The sequence below is a fragment of the Anguilla rostrata genome, chromosome 11 (genome assembly GCF_018555375.3).
Source record: "Anguilla rostrata isolate EN2019 chromosome 11, ASM1855537v3, whole genome shotgun sequence".
In the NCBI taxonomy this organism is placed as follows: domain Eukaryota; kingdom Metazoa; phylum Chordata; class Actinopteri; order Anguilliformes; family Anguillidae; genus Anguilla; species Anguilla rostrata.
The window spans coordinates 16,581,736-16,602,267 of NC_057943.1; the positions used below are offsets into that span (position 1 = coordinate 16,581,736).

Below are 20,532 nucleotides of genomic sequence, written 5' to 3' on the forward strand. Positions count from 1 at the left end.
AACCATCCAGATTGTTGCAACATAAACAAAAAACTAGAGCACTGAAAACTGCTTTGTGACACGTCAACTCAATTCCTTTTAGCACCTTTTGAATCCAGACATCAATAGTGCTCTAAAGAGGAAAAAAAACCATTCAGTTAGAGAAAGTGCATATTATACAATCAAATTGGTCACTGTCTCTTTAAATTGCTTGTTTATCCTGTTGGAGCATTAATTAATAAATATGGTATAACTCATATGGTATGAGTACGGTAAAAGTATGCTTTATTTTATTTTGTAATTGCTATAAAACATTTTTTCAGGAGCTGACTGCATTCCAGTTTTTCAGAGAAAAACCTCTCTATACTGTAAGTGCAATCAGTGCTAGTTCTATCATGTGGTGCCATAAGACCTGTGTGGAGCAATATACTCACTGTCTGTCTGGCCAGTGCATTGGAAGAAGGGTGGGAAAAAATAAAAAAGAAGCTACTAAAATGGATAGAACTGTACATTTAAATGTTAAAATTCATACAGAAAATTTGAACATACGGAAAATACGTTTCTACATAATATTTCGTTACAAATCTGGAAATCTGTTCGCAATCTGTTGGTGCCTGCTTGAAAAAAAAATGTCAAACTAAATAAATGGGTTGTACTGTTTTCTAACAGTATAAATAATACTGAAAGAATGAGCACAGAACAGAAGCAATGTTTCTCCACAAAATACATAAAACTTGTACACAGTTGATTTAGACAGTTTATTGACCAACCTTTTTTCAGATTGATAGTATGCAGTAGTAAAACTGGTTTAAAGACACTGTATCCAATCAGATACTGATCAGTCTTAACAAAGTGGCTCAGTAAGCTCACCACTCAAACAGGATCAGAGTGATTTAACTGTAACTTCCTCTCACTCTACCTGAGCCTAACCCACTATGATATGAGCCCTGCTGACAATCACAGAGGAAGAAACCACATCCCCCTCCAATAGAGTACCTACAGGAAGCATCAGCAAACATACATGAAAACAAACAATGGTTGAAAAATACAACAAACCCTGAAATCTTGCAACTTGTAGTCACACCTGGGGCCAGATACAACTGATACAACTGGAAGCAATGCAGTTTTCAACTTGTCTGTATTTGATTTTAGCACCAGCGCATGCCTGATGTTAATAACCGTGGATCCAATAAAAGGACACAAAACTACAGACAACAGCAGGTACACACTGTTACATTAAGCATTGTTGAACTAAACATTCAAGGCCAATGCGCAAGCCTGTACACAAAATTGTAGACAGCGTTTTAAATGAGGCTAATAGTTTCGTCCAACAGGGGCAGTGTGGAGAGGAAGCAGGACGGAACAAATCCAGATCCCCTCAGCTGGTCCCCCTCCTTTCAGTTAAAAAGTGAGGAGAGGAGGTCCTGTGCAGGTCCTGCCATCCATCAGCGACGCTGATCACAGCCGACAGCAATGCCCCCCCCACCCGCTTCAGTCTCTCCGCCTCCCCACCAGCCAGCCGAGCTGTGTCCAGCCACCACCTGTCACTGTGGTGATCAAAATCAAGAGCAGCCCGCAAGACTGAAGCAGGACTGAAGTCTCAGATTTGTATTACGCCAGGTATTGAGAAAGGGCACACAGCTTTGCTAAAAAAATATCCATGTATATTTTCAAAGGAAAGGATAGGGTTCCCAAGAGCATTCTGGGAACCCAACAATAAATGAGACTGGTTCCAAAGGGAAAGTCATTTGCAATTTGAAAACTTATCAGCAGGTCATTTTAAGGGGATTATCTTGGCTTCTCAATATACTTTGCTTTCATTTTTGGCATGTGATGACATTTGCAGGATCTATTTTTTTTTTTTGTTTCTCAGGACATTTCCCATCATGCAATTCTAGATAGTCTATTTCAACAAAATAAGGACTGTAAATTCATCTCAGAAACCGGTCTGGTAGCCTAAGATAATCTTGTCCAGACACCAGTGTCTAAATCTGGAATGATAGAAGACTTTTCCAAGGGCATGATGTTTACTACATTCTGAAGTACCTTTTCTTATCTGAAAATTGGGAGTCACAATTAAAACAGTCAAGCAAATGTGAAACACAACTCTAATAAAGTTTTCTTTCCTATGCCAGCAACTTAATTTTCAGTGCTGCTATTATGGTGATAACACACAAAAAAATCCAGACACGGACATATTTCCTATCTCCGACAACCAAAGCGCTGCATACCATGGTGCTAAAATGGAAGTTGACAGCAGGTGGTAGTTAGCGATAAAGCGCAGGCAACACTGTGGGGAAGGCGCAGATAAAACCGCAGCACTGGGCCGGAGCGTGTACATACTGAAATTGAATTACTGTACCACCGCAATTACTTTTCACACAACGGCGGTTACGTGAGCCTGTGGTGCAGAACCGTCTCCGTGTGGAACCGCCCATTCCTTCACTTGCAAGACGATTTAACAATGCAGCTACCTCGCACGACGTCAACAAGCACACCTATTAAAAACAGTCTTCATCAAGCCCGGAATAATAATTAACCGCACAAAATAATAAAGTAATCATTCTCTTTTAAGACAGAGTATAGAGAGGGGCTTTCTTTTATTTACTTATTTATTTATGCGCTAACAAGCCAAAAATGGCTCATGAAGAGCACAAATCACTGCATCACTAACATCACCTGAGACAGCTCCTTGACGGTCTCAATCCTCCATAACCCCACATCACAGTCCACATGGGTACGCAAAAATAGCGACAACAAACAAGCCATGCCAACATTAATTTTTTTATTTATTTACAGGCCAATTGAGCTTTTTCTCACACTTTTTTCAGCACAACAGCACCTGAGACTTCACCCTGTTCTACTGCCCCCCTACCCACACCTCCCCGAGGCAGAAAACCACCGCAAAAAGCACTGACTAAAATGAACAATTACAATAGCGCGGCCATTTCCCACTGAACTCGCTATGTTCCGGGGTCAAAAGCATTTCGGGGCTAGCGCACTTGATGATGCGTCCTGACCATCCTCTTTTTGTCATCCTCCAGGCAGTCAGCATGTGCACTCAGGCGTGTGAACAGCGCAGTTCCACCCTGCCTTGTGCAAAGCTTACTCAGTCAATAACTGTTAAGTTAATACAGGGTAGCTGGTACACACGCAATTGCAGTTAATAGGAAGACAGCAGGACAGATAGGACATATTATGTGAGGCAATATGGATACATGCCCTCGGCATGTTGACCATCAAAAATCCACTTTACCAGGTCCTTCAATAACAAATTTCTTTTTCCCCCCTCTTTTCACAGATCGATGAAACCATTTTCTAACAGGAAGCAACAGCTAATAACAGGTGTAGCTCACCCAAACAATAGTCTTTAAATTGTTGCTGGCCATATCAGCTTTGTGTTTTCAGTGAGGAACGTGTGGCATTTTATAGCGTGTTGAAAAAAGAACATACCCTCATGGCCTCAGCCTTTTTGTGGAACATCTCTTCCATGTTTTCAGCTAACCTCTTGACAAGTTTCAAGCCATCAATTTCTTCAACCCGGACTGTTTTTTCAAATTCTTTATATTTCTGTGAAAAAAAGACAATTATTGCTGTTAGTTATATAATACACATATGAATAACAATAATATGAATCAATAATGAGCAGTATTGATTATAGTGATATTAAACAACTGTATTTGGTTGATTCATATTATTTACATAAAGATAGAAAAACATTTGGCTTTCTGTACAAATACTTGTATAGGAAACCATAACGAACATATATTTGACATTTTCCTCCTCCTTTTGGCTTAAAAAATATAAACAACATTCATACATAGATCAACAATCAAGACACAGTTTTGGACACAACAAAATTACAAAACACAGTCACATTACAATGTTTTATTTTTTTTTTTAAATACACAATTGAGATATTTTTGAGTACATTCAAATAATATAAACAAAAATACACAAACAGAACTTTGAACCATTTTTACCAGTAAATCTTTGGTATGGATTAAATGAACATCCAGTGGCATGGAAAGACTGATGTGAACATATAACAGTTTATCGGCACATAGACAACTACATTTAACCCCAGATTTCATTATGTCATGAAGCATAGCAGTTGCACAAAAACCAATAAATAAAAGTACTAGTACTAAAGGATCACATGGAGTTGGAGTTTTCACATCTGTACAAATGTACTCATAATCCTAATATGTATAAAATATAAGGAACTTCCACTTATTTTAAGCCCACAAATGCATCCTTAAGAAAAATTGTGATATTTTGAAAAAAGTGTTCATTGAAAATCTGTTGCTGTGCAGGCTGCATTGTCGGTTTACAGATGAAATTATGAATGTCAAAGTATACAGATTTATCCTAAAAGCTTATAAATTCATTATTCATTATAATGAATCCAAAAAAATTAATAACATTTTTTTTCTTCCTGCTTGCCAACTGTACTCCAGTGTCACTGAGCTAAATGTGGAACTGTATGCCAAAATACTTGATTGATTCTTGATTCTAACATCTAGGGGGACAGATGTGCTGTTCAGCTGCATAAAATTACCTTTTTTTTGGGGGGGGGGGGGGTTAAGTTTCAAGTAGGTTCGGAAGTCCAGACAGCACAGCAGAACAGTAAATAAGAGGACACAGCACAAATGGAATGCAGAATGGAACTTTTTCAAACAATCCTGTATACAAGAAGGCTTTTGTATAACAATGAAACAAAAAAACACATATCCTTTGTTCTTAAAAAAAATCTGTATTTCATAGAAGAATCATCCAGCTGGGTTTCTTTATTCCACCCCTACATTCCTGTTATCTGATGCTATAGAACAAAGGTCTATTTTTATTTTTTTTGTTCTGAATGGACAGGGGGGTGAATGTTATCCACAGTGCAGAATCAGAGTGGAGCCTTGAGTGAGGACTGTACACAATTATATAAAAAGCATCCTCTTTAATGCCAGGAGAAGAACGAGGGAGAAAGCGGGTGGAAGCGGGGCGCTGTTATGAGGCATTAGCATCTGCTTACAACTCCAGCCGTGAGACAGCAACATTCATCATCGGGGAAGGGGGACGCGGCAATGCATTACCTCCACCGCATCTGTTTTACCAGATCATTTCACACAAACACCAGGCAAAGAAAAGCACTACTTCACTGTCACAGCATTTAATGCCTTTCATGCTTTCAGGATGCTCCCCTTTTCTCCAGGCATTTCTCCCCTCCTCCCCTCCCCTCCCCTCCCCTCCCTCCCCTGCAGTCACTGCCTGCCAGGCACAGGCCGCGGGATTGTGGGGGCTGGGAGCGCTGCAGCCAATCGCAGTAACTGGTTGAAGGCCCTGAAACACATTACTGGCAGTCTGGGTGGGCAGAGACCTGCAGAGAGAGAGCCAGATCACCCCCGAGGCCACACGCTGGTGTAAGATAATTGAAATCGAGGCTAAAACACGGTAAAGATAATAATGTGTCAAGATGGGACGTACTGAGGGTAACGAACAGCATTTCAGATATCCCTGACTTGGCGATTTATGCCCCACAACTACAGTTCTGAGCACAGGACCAGAGGAGTGTCTTTTGCCCAGACAGTACTGTTAGTCTTCAAGACCACCACAGATTCCTTTACTGTTGACTATACATAAACAAACAGATTCCCCCATTTAAAGCCCCTCTATCCAGGTGTGTCTACCCAACATTGTTTGTAACTTGATGTAGACAATCTCACCTCTTGAGGAAAAGTTTCTCAGCTCCACATTCTCCACTCTCAATCACCATTCACTATTGCATGCCAGAACAAGCGTAATAGATGCTGCTGGATGACTTTTACTTTCACATCACTGCTTTTCTTACTACCCTGTCATTGCTTTTTCAGTTCATTATTTTTCATAGGCAGTGGTGCAGTAGTGCAGTGAATAGCACTGTCACCTCACAGGAAAAAGTGTGGAGTTTGCATGTTCTCCCAGTGTCTGTGTGAGGTTCCGCTGGCTACTCCAGTTTCCCCCACAGTCCAAAGATGTGCAGTAGGCTAACCAGAGACTCAAGATTTCTCATACGTATGAATGTGTGAGTTAATGGTGGGTGGGCCCTGCGATGGATCTCGACCTATCCAGAGTGTATTCCTGGGATAAGGTATGGCCTTATAACAGGGCTATCGTAACACAGAAGCTAGGACAGCTCCTCTCCATGCATGCATGGGGTCCAGGGACCCAGGAGCTCAGAGCACTGGATGATCCCACAGGAGGGACAGTAGTGAAATCCCAGGAACATCCAGTAGTGCAGCCGTGCACAAGGCATCGCTTCCCTTCCTGCTTTCAGCAGCACCATATGCAGTTAGTAACACAGCATGAAATCTATTTTTATCTTTCTTCTTTATCTTATTGTCAGTGATAAATACACAGTACTGTGTCAGGAAATATACAAGGCAATATGTGGCCCAATCCGTACTGTACTGTTTATTTTAGGATATTGAAATGCATCACTGATGTGTTGTAAATTAGGGGGGATTGCTACACTCCCCCATCCCTCAGAAAACAGCTAGAGAGGCCTCAATAAACAAGGCTATAAAAATATATGCCACAATTAAGATGAAGCTTTTCTGTATGGCAGCTCTTCTAATAATACAATGGCCTCCAGAAAAAAATATTAAATTCATTTAACTTTATTTAAATTGAGCACCTACACGGCAGACAAATGAGTTATGAGGACTTGATCAGAATGCATTGCTTTTCTAGTCACAAATAAAATAAAATAACAGCACAAATACTTTACTGTTCTCTGAGAACAGCTATACGACATACAACATTGCACCATTTACTGTTGCTCTTACTCGGGTGGAGGCAGTTACAAGCAAGGCAAAGCTAAATGACAGGTACTAATTAATGTCTAATGTATTCCATTCCTCCCTTGATAGCAATCTATGTTGATGAAAAATAAGGCTCTTAATTTAGATCCCACGCACTTAATCGCCTTTCAGAGGGTGCTCTAAAAGCAAATAACAACTGCAATAAATAATTTCATTATACTCCTACTTTTTCTGTTCAGTATCTAAAACCAGCGGACACAACGGGTAACATCTCAACAGAGAGTATTTTTTTCTTTTGTGCTGTTCCTCTAAACACAAACTATTATACAGCATACTGATTGCTGCAGTTCTACAGATGCATTGCCTTGGATGAGTTGAGTTGAGCTACATTACATAGCTCAGGAAACAGTACAGCGCTTACAACAGTGCTGCGCTTGACCTGGTGCAGAAATATGCATTTTCGCTCACCGGTCAGATGGAACCAAAACGCTCGGTGAATCTCACTACGCCCAGTTTGCTCACGGTCGACCGCGTCCACCTCATGGCAGATGCTGGCGGCAGCAGCAGCGGGCACGAAGGTGCCGACCACAGAGGAATTCAGCCCCCACCCTGCATGGAATAGCATGTGCTGACACTAAGTCCCCCGGGTACGGTATACACCAAAGGGGGCTACTGCCACGTGCGCCCTACCTCACCCTACCCAGCACCTCCAGTACCTGACACGAACCAGACAGACAGAGCTTGACGGACCATCAAAAGTAAAAATAAATGGAACCCTGGCGGCACACCTGGAGACAAATAAATCTCCTTACCTGCTCGTACGACAGTTGGGTTGTGTAGATTTTTCAGCTGGATGATGATGCAAGCCTTGGCCGCATTACAAAAACGTGGCCTCACATGACAGCGAGTTTTTGCAGTAACCATACAAGCATGTAATAAATTCTCTCTTATCCATAATGGATCTTAATTATTTCGATCTCACTGCCTTTCATCATTATTAAATCCACGCTTTATGAGCTACAGCATTTGCACTGCCGAGGCACTCCATAAGCAAACCCGCGGCGATGGGTGACGATAAGCAAGCATCTTTGATTGGGATGGCATCGCTTGGCGTGGGTGATTAATGAACGAAGGAAACTTAATTTCACAGGGAGAGACAATCCCAATTCTCAAGTTTTAGCCAATTTTACGGATGGCTACCGCTCCATATCCCTGTCCCGCCCTCTACACAGCTGCTGTGCCCTCTGTGTACCCCCTTTTCCCCAACCTCCACCACCAAAACACACACACACACACACACAAAATGTTACTCACACACAAGTACACATGCATAAACACAAACACACACCATCATACACAAAAACATACACCCACACACAAACATCTTCCCAATGGCACCAGCACCATATCCCTGCTCCAATTAACACCTGGATCTTTCCAGCTGTACATCTTTTCTGTGTCTAACCACATGCTCTGATCTGAACCTTTCTGTTCTTTCCCTGCAATTTCACAACACAACAAAGCACTCAGAAAACAGACTCACAAACAAAAGGCTGCAGAGTCTACAGTATCATTACTCATTTTCGCCAAAATCTAGGCTGCAGACTGAGTCTTAATTTATACACTCCTTTGAACAAGCACCTAAACATACCACATCCAGCAGGTGAGCTACTAACACTGACATCTCATATTTTTTATTATGTATTTAATTATTTGACAATTTAAACCAGTGGCATATTAACAATGGCATAAGCATGCTATTTCAAGCAAACATCACACACTTGCAGGAATATACTTTTTGAATGAGTATATAAGCAAATAAATATTTCAACCAAATAAAAGAGAGATGAAGTCACAGAGCACATCAGGCTAATGCAGCCATGTGTGCTGCAGTGGTGCATCCCTTGACTTGCACTGAACTGGTCAGTGTTACCCAGGGAGGGGGGATTCACTCATCATGCTAATCCCTGGCTCATCTCACACCCCAGGTCAATTGGGAGCCTGTGATTGAGGCTGCATCAGTCACATCAAATGCACAGAACTGGTGTACAAGTGTGCACTCTACTGAGTTGATGTAATTATTGCACACATGGGACAGGGCTGCAAGCTGTAATTGTCCAAATTAGAGAAGATGATTTGTAAACAAAAATGCATATATATTACTTCAATTATATGAAGCATGCAAATATTGTTATGGTAAGATTTATCATGTGCTGATGTACATGATCTTTACTTAGTGCTTAAAAATGATTGCCTTGATAATTATTCAATTAACAACAGGTTGTAGATAAGTTTATTCCGTTTATTTCTGGAAAGTACCTGTGCTTATCCTGCTTGGGTAGCTGTCACGGCTAATGTATGTACTATCTTCCTCTCTCCAATACTTCCAATTTCCCTCCAACCTTAATCTATGCACCCTGTCTAAACAAGAATCTAAACTCTCTCTCCAAAGCCTCTAAACCTGCCCGAAGTCTGTTTTATCAGCACAATAATATTTTTATTTCATTGTGCTCTACATAATGCATCTCAAAATGCTCTTCAATACTCTAGTAGAAATAATCGAAAAGAAGAAAGCATTTGTCAACAATACAAAGGAGTGATATATTTGAAGAAAAAGACCAAATCCTTGTTCTAGCAGGAAATAGATATTCAGTATATGTATTGAACATTAAAGTGAACATATTTAGTTTTAAATTTGAAAAGCATAAGGGTGCATCACATTTATGGCCATTATGGTGTATGATGCCATTGCATGTCCAACCGATACCTTCAGTCTAGTCCTAGTTACCTTTCAGAGGGCAATGCAGGATGTCCTTTTAAAGAAAACAGAAAATGGAAACAGGCACAAAAACTTGTAGAGTGGTATTTTTATTCATTGCGCCTTAAAAGATCAATAGCAGCCTGAATGTAACACGAAGAACGACATTCCCAGCTGTAGATCTGTCAAGGCATCTGAGTTACTAAACAATCACTTTCTCAGCCCAGTCAAGATTTCTCCACTGGAATGTAATGAGTCGTTTCTATTGGTCTCTATGGGTCTGTCACACACAACATGCTTTTATTTCTTAATAAAATGTCGCCTTTGACGGATGCCTGTGCGCGGTTGCTTCCGGGTTCCAGCGCTCGCACTACTTTCTGGTTTTAATTCACCGGCAGTTCTGAGGCTACCGCAATGCATGGTGATGCCTAACCACCATGGTCTGAACCGAACAGTCCCACTAAATTGCACCTTGCTACAGGTACTTAATGACACATTTATATACAGCTTGTAGTGAGCGGCATTCAATACAGCAGACAGGGCAGCCGAGAATTCAAAAGATTACTTAAAAAATAAAATTATCAGCATGGCAAGGAAATAAATAAAATCCAAAAGGAGATATTTTATAATGTTGGATAAGGAGGAGTGCATCTCAGCTGTGAGTCAAAATTAACATGATTAAAACTGCAGGGCATTAAATATTTTAAAAATCAGGCAGTGAAGCGCTGATTTTAAAAAGCTTCTCACAGGAAATTTAATTTTGCTTTTAATTACAGATACATTTTCTTAACAGTTACTTCTACCACCTACTGACAAAGGCTTCCCAGAAAGCTCAGCATGCCTTACATCACTTCCTGTTCTGCTGCTGATGGGCTCTACGTGGTGCGTGCACTGTGTAATCAAAAGCTGTCAAGCAGGAGCAAAAACTGAGCAAATGTCAGTGTGCTAGAAAAACCAGCAATCCAACTGTCAACTAGTTAATGTTCAATTAAGTCGCTGTTTCAGGCATATGTTCAACAAACCAAGAAAATGGGCAGATCACTGAAGGCTACTTCCAGTTTTGAAAGCAAAGCCATACTACGCCATCCATGGTTTCTGATTTAAATGCAACCCAGCCTCTTGCAGACACTTGGATACCGTTCTCTTGCAATAACCACTCACGGTAACTAGTGTTTGTTTTTGTCCTACTTTGATCAAAGAACTCTACCAGCAGAGAGCACTTTTTCCTGTGAGTCTGCCTTATGTTCCAGAGAGTGACACTCAGAGAGGGTGAGAGCTTGGGCAGCCATTGATGTTGTGCCACTGATGACAGAAAAGAAAAATATCACACCCCCCCTCTGGTCGACCCCACCCTACCCCCCACCCCCCACCCCCAAACGGCACACTACAATCTGAGACACAACTGCATGAAAGACAGGCAAAGTAAGAGGAGAGACAGCAGGCAGGTGATGGAAGTGTTTTTAGCTCATGATATCTGTTCCATATGCATTGCGAATCTCAGGCTTAGGGGGGCTTCGAGAACACTGATTTTGATTCCATTATTGCAGCTAAGCACAATCTTCACTGTACATTAAATCTAACACAAATGGAAGTGGACACTTTTCGCTCAGGAGAGCTGAGAGTGGTACAGCCATCCAGTCCTTTTTTGATATGAAAAGAGAAATATTTTTGAGCGGATCCTGGTGTCCGTGCGCATTCCCCTGACACCAGAAATGTCGGATTCCATACAACATATACAGATGCAGATGACAAGAGCAGCCAGGGGCTCTCAAAGTAAATGGTCACGATGGCCTTGAGCCACTTTCTCAGAAGGAGCACGGACAAAGGTGACATTTGGACAAGTCCTGGGAAAAGTCTTGAGCTTACATTCCCTCTCCCTGAAAAGTGCAATAGATTGGGGCTATTGTTTTCCTACACCTCGGTGTGAAACAGAGGAAAAATTCCTTTTGTATGTGACATACTCTATAAAATACTCGGTTGTTTTAATCCACACACTTGAACTGGAATGTCTCAGACTGTTATAACTTCTGAGAAGTTGGCCTGGAAAATTAAAACTATACTGTAATGGCATATATCGCAGCTGAAATGATTCATGTAAATGCAAAGGTATTACAGCAGGTGTGTGCTAGCTGTGTAGGACTTTGAATAGGAGGAGCCATCCAGATCACCAGCCTCAAACCAGGAGTGAGACAAACAGACAGTGTAGAGAAACAGTCCAGCTCAAGTGTACCTGAGTAATGACCTGCAGAAAAGCAGCCCCATGCTGAAATTATATTGCCAAGAGTCAGGGGATTCTCTCCCTCCAGAAAAAATCCTTTTTGGTTAGGCAATTTTATTTGAATCTTTGTTCCACTATTATAAAGAAAGGAAGATAAGTCAGGAGAAAATGTACTTCCTATAGTGGTTTTAATTTGTGATTTCTGTAATTGCAAGTGTATAATTTATACACCTAAAAGACTATGAGCAATTCAGACTTGCCACCAGTCAAACACAACCACCTGCAGACTTTGCATCATCCAACTCTGTCTCTCTTACTGTGGATCAATCACTTACAGTTCTAGGCAAACATGTATTTAAGGTATTTAACAGGCTGCTAGCCTGGTACTTATGGATGCGGGTTTTTAAAAATAAACTGCGGTTCACTAAGGACACAATTGCACGTGCTGCTGCTACTGCTACTGCAAGTTTAACTGTGCATTGCAAAGTCCTTCTTAAGGAATAGTCAGTTCTGTAAAGCTCAGTCCGCTGGTTTACTTTGCACCATAACATTTGATTGTAATGTATGTTACTGAGCTTTAGCTCACACGATGATACAAGTCAGATGCTCATAGAACCTGCATGCCTCCATCATCAGGTGGGAAATTAACACCAGCCAAATGCTGGTAAATTTTATCTGTGGCTGGAAAGTTTGTCTACTCTACCAGCCACTCTGGCAGGTAGCCACCCTTCACTGTTCTGTTCTAAATATCTAGTTGTCTGGTAAAACTGTGAATTTTGGGTCGCACCAGCCACTGTGCCCAGTGGATGAAAAAGTCCGTTTCCTGCCCTGGATTCCATCCCTCAGGATCTGCAATTTCCAGTTGGTTTTGTTCCCTTCACACACGCATGAGAAGCGTACAGAACTGACTGGGAGGCAAATCAGAACTGGTGAGTGGGAGACAGCGGGAGACTGACACCGTGTTCAAATAAAAACGAGCACTGGGTCTTCTTGACTTATCAAACGTCAATTGATTTCTGAAAGTCACGCTGGCAATTAAGCGGGAACATGCTTTTGGAAATTGAGGAAAGCGCTCCAGCGCCTTAAGGTAATGTAAATCCAGCCTGCTGTCGCGAGCCGCCACCGCGCCTCCGCAGTGAGGCTCCGTCCCTGAAACAGCGAGCTTGTTTACCCAGACAAGAACATCTCCAGGATCTACAGGGAAAATCATTCCGCTTTACGAGAACGGGCAGAAACACTCATCGGTGCTGGCTCCCTCTTCCCCATGTACATGAGGCGACAAATTACTCCCTCAAAAGAGGAGCGCGAACCGCAGATGAAGTGGAACAATTAATTTCACGCTTGTCCTCCCCGCCTCAATGGCACGTTGATTCGAATCAGATATCTGTGTGCGCCGGCTCCTGCAGTGGCCAGCCTGGGTGCCTCCCCAGTGGACGTGCTGCAGCGCTGACTACGACCATGAAACAATCTATCAATAAGAGTAATTATAATATTGATCAAAACTAGTGGGCGTTTCAATTCGGATCAATTCTCAGGGGGGTCCCATCGAGTGACAGAAACATTTAATAGACTATTCCATCATGAGACACCTTTATGGGGACTAAACCAGCTAATATTGTGGAAAGCTCTTAATAATTACTCATTGCTTGGCTTTCCACTTGAGCAAAGCTAACAAAGCTCACTGCTGTTGAAAGCTACTCCCAGCGGTCATGCCTCTACGACCAAGCCAAGGGAAAAGTGCAAGCCTCTGCAAAATGGAATTTAGAAAAATACACTAAGGACACTTTAAATGATTGTATTTACTTCCTGTAATGAACCAATCTAATTACATTTTATATTACTTTGTAGTTTCCAGCTGAGAAAATGGCTTCTGAGATGAAGATCTGTCCCTCCTTTATAGAGGCCGCCTCTACAGCAGCTGTGGCTCTCTATACAGGGAGGAATCTATAGTACAAGCCACTGTAGCTTCACACAACAAAGTACCCCTCCCCCCCCCCCCCCCCCCGGTTTGGTTCACAATGAAAAGGCATTCTGCTCTGCTCTAAGCGTACCCATCTTCCCGCAGCGATGGTTCCAGGTTCCCGGGGTGCAGACACCATTATTGCTCCCTCCTCCTTTCCCTGTGCATCCAGCATCTGGTCAGCCTTTCCTGGCCAAACAGTCAAGTCATTTTTGCTAAGTGTGATTACGAAAAAAGAGGAGAAAGCTATAAGGACTCCAGCAGAAATTGGAAATAGGCATCTAATGGAGGGTATTCTTGGGGACTGTGTAGCAGTCTGTATCCTCTGAGGTGCTTTTTTTTCAGAAGCCTTGGATTAAGGTTTTAAAGGTTTCTGCTGCACAGAGATAAGACAGTTGACTCCGTAATCGTGTGCATCATAAGCAATAGTGCTTAGTGCAGAATCAGATTTTCCACATCCTGAAAGAATGTGTAAAAACTGATAGTTTCCTTCGCCATTTTCACAATTTCACAGTTGCCTTTAAAACACTTTTGTGTAAAATGTACTTGCACTGTGGTGCAAAGTTATATAAGTCCAAAATATGTTTGTGTTTTTCAGTAGCAAAAAAATATGAATTAAACAATCATGTCAAATACGATCAAATATGCCAGCAAATATGACAAGAAGAGTACCATTAAGTAGGCATTACAATGCCATCCTACAGGGTGTCCTTCATGCTCAGCTCCGTCTCTGCTGAGGTAATAAATCAGACATTTCTGGTAATATCTGGACAAACAATAATGCACCAGCAGACAAGTCGATCAATACAGGAAAAGAAAGGTCGTGTACCTCTTCAACAAAGACTATCGAGACAGGAGGTAAAGTCCAGGCCTGTTTTCAACATGTCTTGTACTGAAATCACAAAAGGAAGGTCTTGACCCACCAAGATTTCAGTTGCTTTCTTGAAATTTTAGTTCACTTGCTCGTGTTTTAAAACAGTGGTGTAAAACAATTTTACTGCAAAGATACCTTATACATTTTAAGGAAGCAAGGCTTTTTCTTGCATTCATTTTTATTGAATCTGCACAAACTGGAAAAATGTTAAATATTTATAGATCATGCCTGGAGGTCATCTGTACAATGGGGGGCCGGTAACACTAACTATGCCCTCAGTATGCATTAATGGAAACCTTCTACTACACACTGACATTCTCAATGCTTCTTAAGGAGCTCCTCGGTAAATGCATCATTACTTCTCAGAATGTGTGTTAAACCCCCACAGTGTTTAATAGGTCCCATCTTTCAATGTCCCCATGCTCCTTGGATTCAGCATTGTATGGTTCAAACAATACACACAACTGAGTGCCTACCACACTTTTCTCCATTTCACTTCAATAGGCTAAAAGGCACCAGCCCTGGGGTGGCATCAAGAAGCTTACCATTGCCTCTCAAGACTTTTCCGGGCCCTGCTATTTAAGAAGACACATCACCACATGATCACAATTACTCATATTATTAAAAAAAATATATATAAATATACAATCACATATTGATGTAAGCGATATGCATTGACTTTAATAATATTTGTAGGAAACATGGTAGTAAATCACACTTGATCCAGTAATATTGTATATCAAAGCTAAAGTGCACCACAGGAAGTACTTTTCGTACTACGGGCAACACAGTCCTACAGGAGAGCTACTGCCTCTCAGCACTTCAAAGAACTTAAAAGAGGCCAATTTCACATGGATGATAAATGACAACCTGTGAGTACCTGGAACATCACTGAAAATATAGTTTGTTGTCATTTTGGCCCTACAGAAATACAAAAAATCATATCGTTATGTAGAAAATGAAAGGCACTAAGTTGCAATTTGTGTATTTTCTTTAGTTCTTCCATCTAGTTGTCTCAGTGTTTGAATTTTAGAGGAAGCCTATAATGATTGAATGACAGCATAAATCACCAAAACAAAGTAGCTAATATGCCACTTTCATTCTGTTCCTGATACAGTCCTAAAAAATACAGACAATGGAGAGGCAGCGGGAGGCCTCAAAGAAAAAAACAGATGCCTTTGTTTCCGAACATCTTACAAAATACGCTCATCTCGAAGCACAGAGAACAGATACATTATATTGCTTAAGGAGATCCATGCTTTAATATGACATTTCTCTTCTTAGTGTTTAATTTCCTCAAGTTTTACATGCACACCAAACACCCTAAGGAACAAAGAAAACCATAGATGTGAGTGCTATGGAGACCAGTACAATTCGGCATACTGAATGCTATTCCAGTTACACCCTGCATCCTGAGCACAGATAAACCTTGAGCAGGGATTCCAGAGCCTGCACTGGCCTGACAAATGGCACAGAGAGACCTGCTATCAGCTTGTCAGCCTCCAAGATGGCTAATTCCATTAATCTGCGCTCCTCGGGGGATGGGGGACGAACACGGTGGATTTCCGATGACATTAAGGGGCTGAATTGGGGTGCAGAGAGGCTGGCTCAGTCTGGATGTGTTCTGTAGGCTTCTAACGCCGCTGGATTAGTGCCACCCTGTCATTACGGGCTGAGTGGGAGATCAGGCCCTACACTGGGCACCACAGACCAGGCTGGACAGGGCTCCACGCCGTCGCATGCACCATAATGTACAATCTTTTCCCTTTTCTGTATAAACACGCATTGTGTTTTTCATGAAATTAACAATACCTTTTTATTTTCATTTATAAAATAGCTAATATTCTTTTCAGGGTCTCTCTAAAAAAATTCACTACAAGCTACAATGTGGATCAAGTATGATGATGTGAGGTGATGCAGCTGGACAAACAAATGCAATTTAAGAGACTCATACCCAATACACAGGCAAAGTAATAAGACTAGTGGGACTGAAATAAATAATTGAAATTTTCAAATGTTGAGCTTTATTCAAGGTAAGAATAATAAAGAAGAAGAACATTTATAATTGTGTCAAATATGAAGCTCCAAAATGGAACTGAGACAAAATGAAATAAAAAAATCGCCATTGCACTTTTCAAAAAAAATCTAAAACGCTTTTCACATTTCAAGCCAATACAATTATGAATTGCTAAAGCCAACAGCACACATTCAATGATTTAAAATGTTTCTCAAAGAATAACCCTTCATGCCCTTTATATAGTATATAAAACTGCCATCCTTCAGCCAGGATTGATCAGCTCTATTGAGCAGGAAGCTTTTGGATCCGTCCCTTTCTCGGTCAGAAGAGGTGAGTGTGATAGGTTAGTGTTCACTAGAAATATGAAGGCCAGCCTTATCGTATTTTCCATCAGCAGAATGAAGTCACAGAGAGAATAAATCACAGCTGGGTTAACTTTAGAACAGTGCAATCAAACATCCCTGACGCTGATCGTGGAGCTGTCGTCTGCTTCGGCAGAAACGTACGATCAAATCTGAAAACAACGCCACTTCGGTGAACCCATTCATAACCCTTGCTAGTGGCGAGGTGAACTGGGGTAAAAAAAAAAAGTGCTAAACTGATCGTGACTCAGCAGATCCTGTAATACTGTCCTATCAAATGGTGGCACTCTGGGACGCAGAGGTCTAAGTGGCTGACGGAGGCACTCCTTTCAACACACAGCAACAAAAGTGCTGACAGAAAATAGAGCCATCCTGCGTCTCAGGTCAGATCTGGTATCAGAGCCAGCGGTCCAGGGTTTAATAACTGAACTCAGGGCAAATTGCTGTAACTGCAGCAGAGGGCATGCGGAGACACCATGTCCACTATTCAAACATAATGCAGGTTTGTCTTCTAGGTAATATGTTCTTTTGTCTTCCAAACACACATAGCAAGCTAATAGCCCAACAACACAAATAGGTGGACAAAACTGTGGATTAAAAAAGCTCACTAAATAAGTACACGCACATCAATACAACCGCCGCCAATGACCTTCTAGCGTCAGTATTAGAATGACAAATGTGCAGACTGTTTCATTGCCTCTGTAGCTAGCTTTCACTGTGAGCTTCAGAGCGGCGAGACGGTTAGCTCACCTGTGACATTAGCCCCTTTTCCATGCTTCATCAGGCAACTTATCTGCGCAGTTTCTCCCCAAACACCATCCGTAATGGAGGCGGCCGCAGTTATTACAATCGATACTCATTTTACGTCGTTTGTCTCCGGCAGCAGACACTGCACGGCTCATGCAGCCCCGTGCCTTTGGGGGTCATATTTGCAGGGGACTTTGCATAAGGCTTTGTCAGTTCCATTAACATCTATGGCCTCTGTGCCATTTCTCAGTCAACTAAATGTTTCAAACAAAGAGAACAGAGATCAATGCAAACAACTACAATGACCACTGATATTGCCACTGTGCGCATATCTGTGTGGAACCACTAAGATGGCCATATTCCTGGTATGGGGTTTGTGTTTGTTTTTCAGTGCTTAATGAGGCTAAAGAAGAAATTATCCATCACCGTGGGGTGGAACAATATTTATTTTGAAGGCACTCCTCCCTTTTTATATTTGCAGGAAACAATCATACTCCTTCTTTGCTTCCAACCAAAAACAATTTTTTTGTATTTTTAAGGTTTCATTTGTTGAATATTAAGAGAGCTTGGAGTTATTTCATTAGCCACCTACAACTGGGGTGAGTCAAAAGTTAGTTTTGTACCACCAGGGGAACAGGGGGTTTAAGTCAGTCAGGTTTCTCTGAATTATTAGCCCCTCCAGTAGGTATGACATTGTTTTCAACACGAGCGTCCTTCTTCCGACGCAATACAACTAATTAATGTGCTTGTGGGCGTGGCCAAACAGCTCCCTTTTGGTCTCATCTGACAAAAGACCCACTTCCAATTGAATATTCAGTGTTGAATTTTATTGGAGCCATGTGCTACGGTCAGAAAAAAACAAAGCCAAGGTCTCTGGCCAGGCAAACCAGTGGCAGGTTTGGCATCAGAAGAAGGACCCTACAGGTCCTTCTTCTAATGCCGAACAATAGAATTGTGAACTCCAGTATGTATCTTGGCTCAAACTTAGCTATGAGTGGCTCTTTCAGTAAGCAAATGATCCCAAGCATACCTCAAAATCAACCATGATACTTACAGAAAAGAAAGCTCAAGCAGACTTTAATATAATGAAATTTGTTGCAAGATCTCAAACGTGCAGGACATGCCTGTAGATATTTCTGAGCTAGAAGAGTTCTTTAAGGAAAAGTGGGGAAAAAATCCAAATGCACAAATAGATCAACTGACAACAAGAAATGTTGTGAAGCTGTAAATCTGCCAATGGTGGTGTTACTAAGTACTAACTGACAAGGTGGCCACATTTTTGCACGTGATTAGCAAGCAGCCACAATACTTGTGCTATGGCAGTTAGCGACAGAGGAACAAAAACCAGATTGTTTAAACTGCTTAAAAATTGTGTGTCTTGGATAATACAACAAAACTTTTAAATTTATGAATCACCTTATTATAATCATTCTCATGCTATTTAATATAAAGTTATTAAAGGTACAGCAATTAAAATAAATTACCAACTGATGGGAGATCCTGAATAAAAACTAGAAGCTTATTAATCATAAAACAGATGTTCAGGGTCATGCTACTCAAAATTCTTGCTGCCACTAGTTTAAGTACACTTTCAATAAATTGTAATAGTACATAATTTTTGCGCTTGATGCAGTTTATCAGCATTATTCACTGACACCAATTTGTGGTATGCATAGAATTACGATAACTGATTACGTATGAAGTACGTACATACGCATACGTTATTGGAATAGACAGAAGACCCAAATTAATTAAATACGTATTTATAATTATATTTACGACATGGAACTTTATTGCTGAGTCTGCAGGTGCAGCTATTCATACAGTTAAACAGATACATCTACAGAGAGATTGCAAAGGTATTCAGCCTACTTAATGCAAAGAGTGCCACCATTTTGTTCCAAAAAAGTTACAGCCCAGCTGAATGCACAGTTGAGGTAATGGGGACACAGGCGCTCAGACTTGGCCCTGCATGGGAGACAGGCCCACACTGTCCTGTTCAAGCTGGGCACAGAGGGACAGGACGTACAGTCAGCGGAAGGGAACGCATTGGGCTGGGTGAACTATTTTGGGTCCGTGGTCTCCAATGTCCTATTTGCCGCATCCCCAGATCCCCTCCCATGTATAGTTTAGTACCGGTGTATACTAAAACGCACCAATTCATAATTAAAGAGGCACCTTGCTCACGCTACCTGACAGACAGTTCAGTATAACAACAAGTAAAAAAAAAAGTTATTTTCGACACGAATACACAGAAATACAGATTTTAAAACCAGAGGACTTGTTCTTTCTTTTATTTTAGAAATGAAACAAACCTTCCTCCGTGCAGGAATTTATCAGCCTATGGTCTGTTCTTTATCTTTTCATGTCATCATCAGTGCTTCTATCATCATCATCAGAGCCTCAACCCAAACTAAATTCGGCAGCAAAATCATTTGCTGCAATAAATTAATTTTGTTCAAACACACCACAGCCCACACAGACCAGTCATTCCCCTGCCCATCCATGCATGAAAAAGCACACTTCACTTTTCACTCGGCCTTTCAGAAGCCACAGAACCAGCAAAACTAGCATGCATCCGCAGATGTCATGATTAATAGCAACAATGTAACGGCCGTCTAATGTCTATTCATCGCTTAAATCTGTTTCTTTATAAAGAGCGTCCTTACGTAATGAAGTAAGGAGCGGTCAGGCCTCCCTGGGTGAGGTGATTAATGCACCCACAGAGGAGTCCTTCACACAGCTGAGCACAGCGTAAGTGCTGTAAATGTCAGCCGCTCTGCCCATGTCCTAGTCTGTGCTCTTTTTCTACACTCTCCATTA

The 20,532-nt window shown here is 41.4% G+C and overlaps 1 protein-coding gene across 3 annotated transcripts in view; it reads right to left on the reverse strand.

Annotated features, from left to right (window-relative positions):
• cacna2d3a (calcium channel, voltage-dependent, alpha 2/delta subunit 3a) overlaps positions 1–20,532 on the reverse strand; it is a 182,387-nt gene that overhangs the window by 122,886 nt on the left and 38,969 nt on the right. For all 3 annotated transcript variants that reach the window (XM_064298291.1, XM_064298290.1, XM_064298289.1), the window contains exon 3: positions 3,433–3,549. In XM_064298291.1, the coding sequence (XP_064154361.1) occupies positions 3,433–3,549 (117 nt within the window). The remainder of the gene's footprint in view (positions 1–3,432; positions 3,550–20,532) is intronic.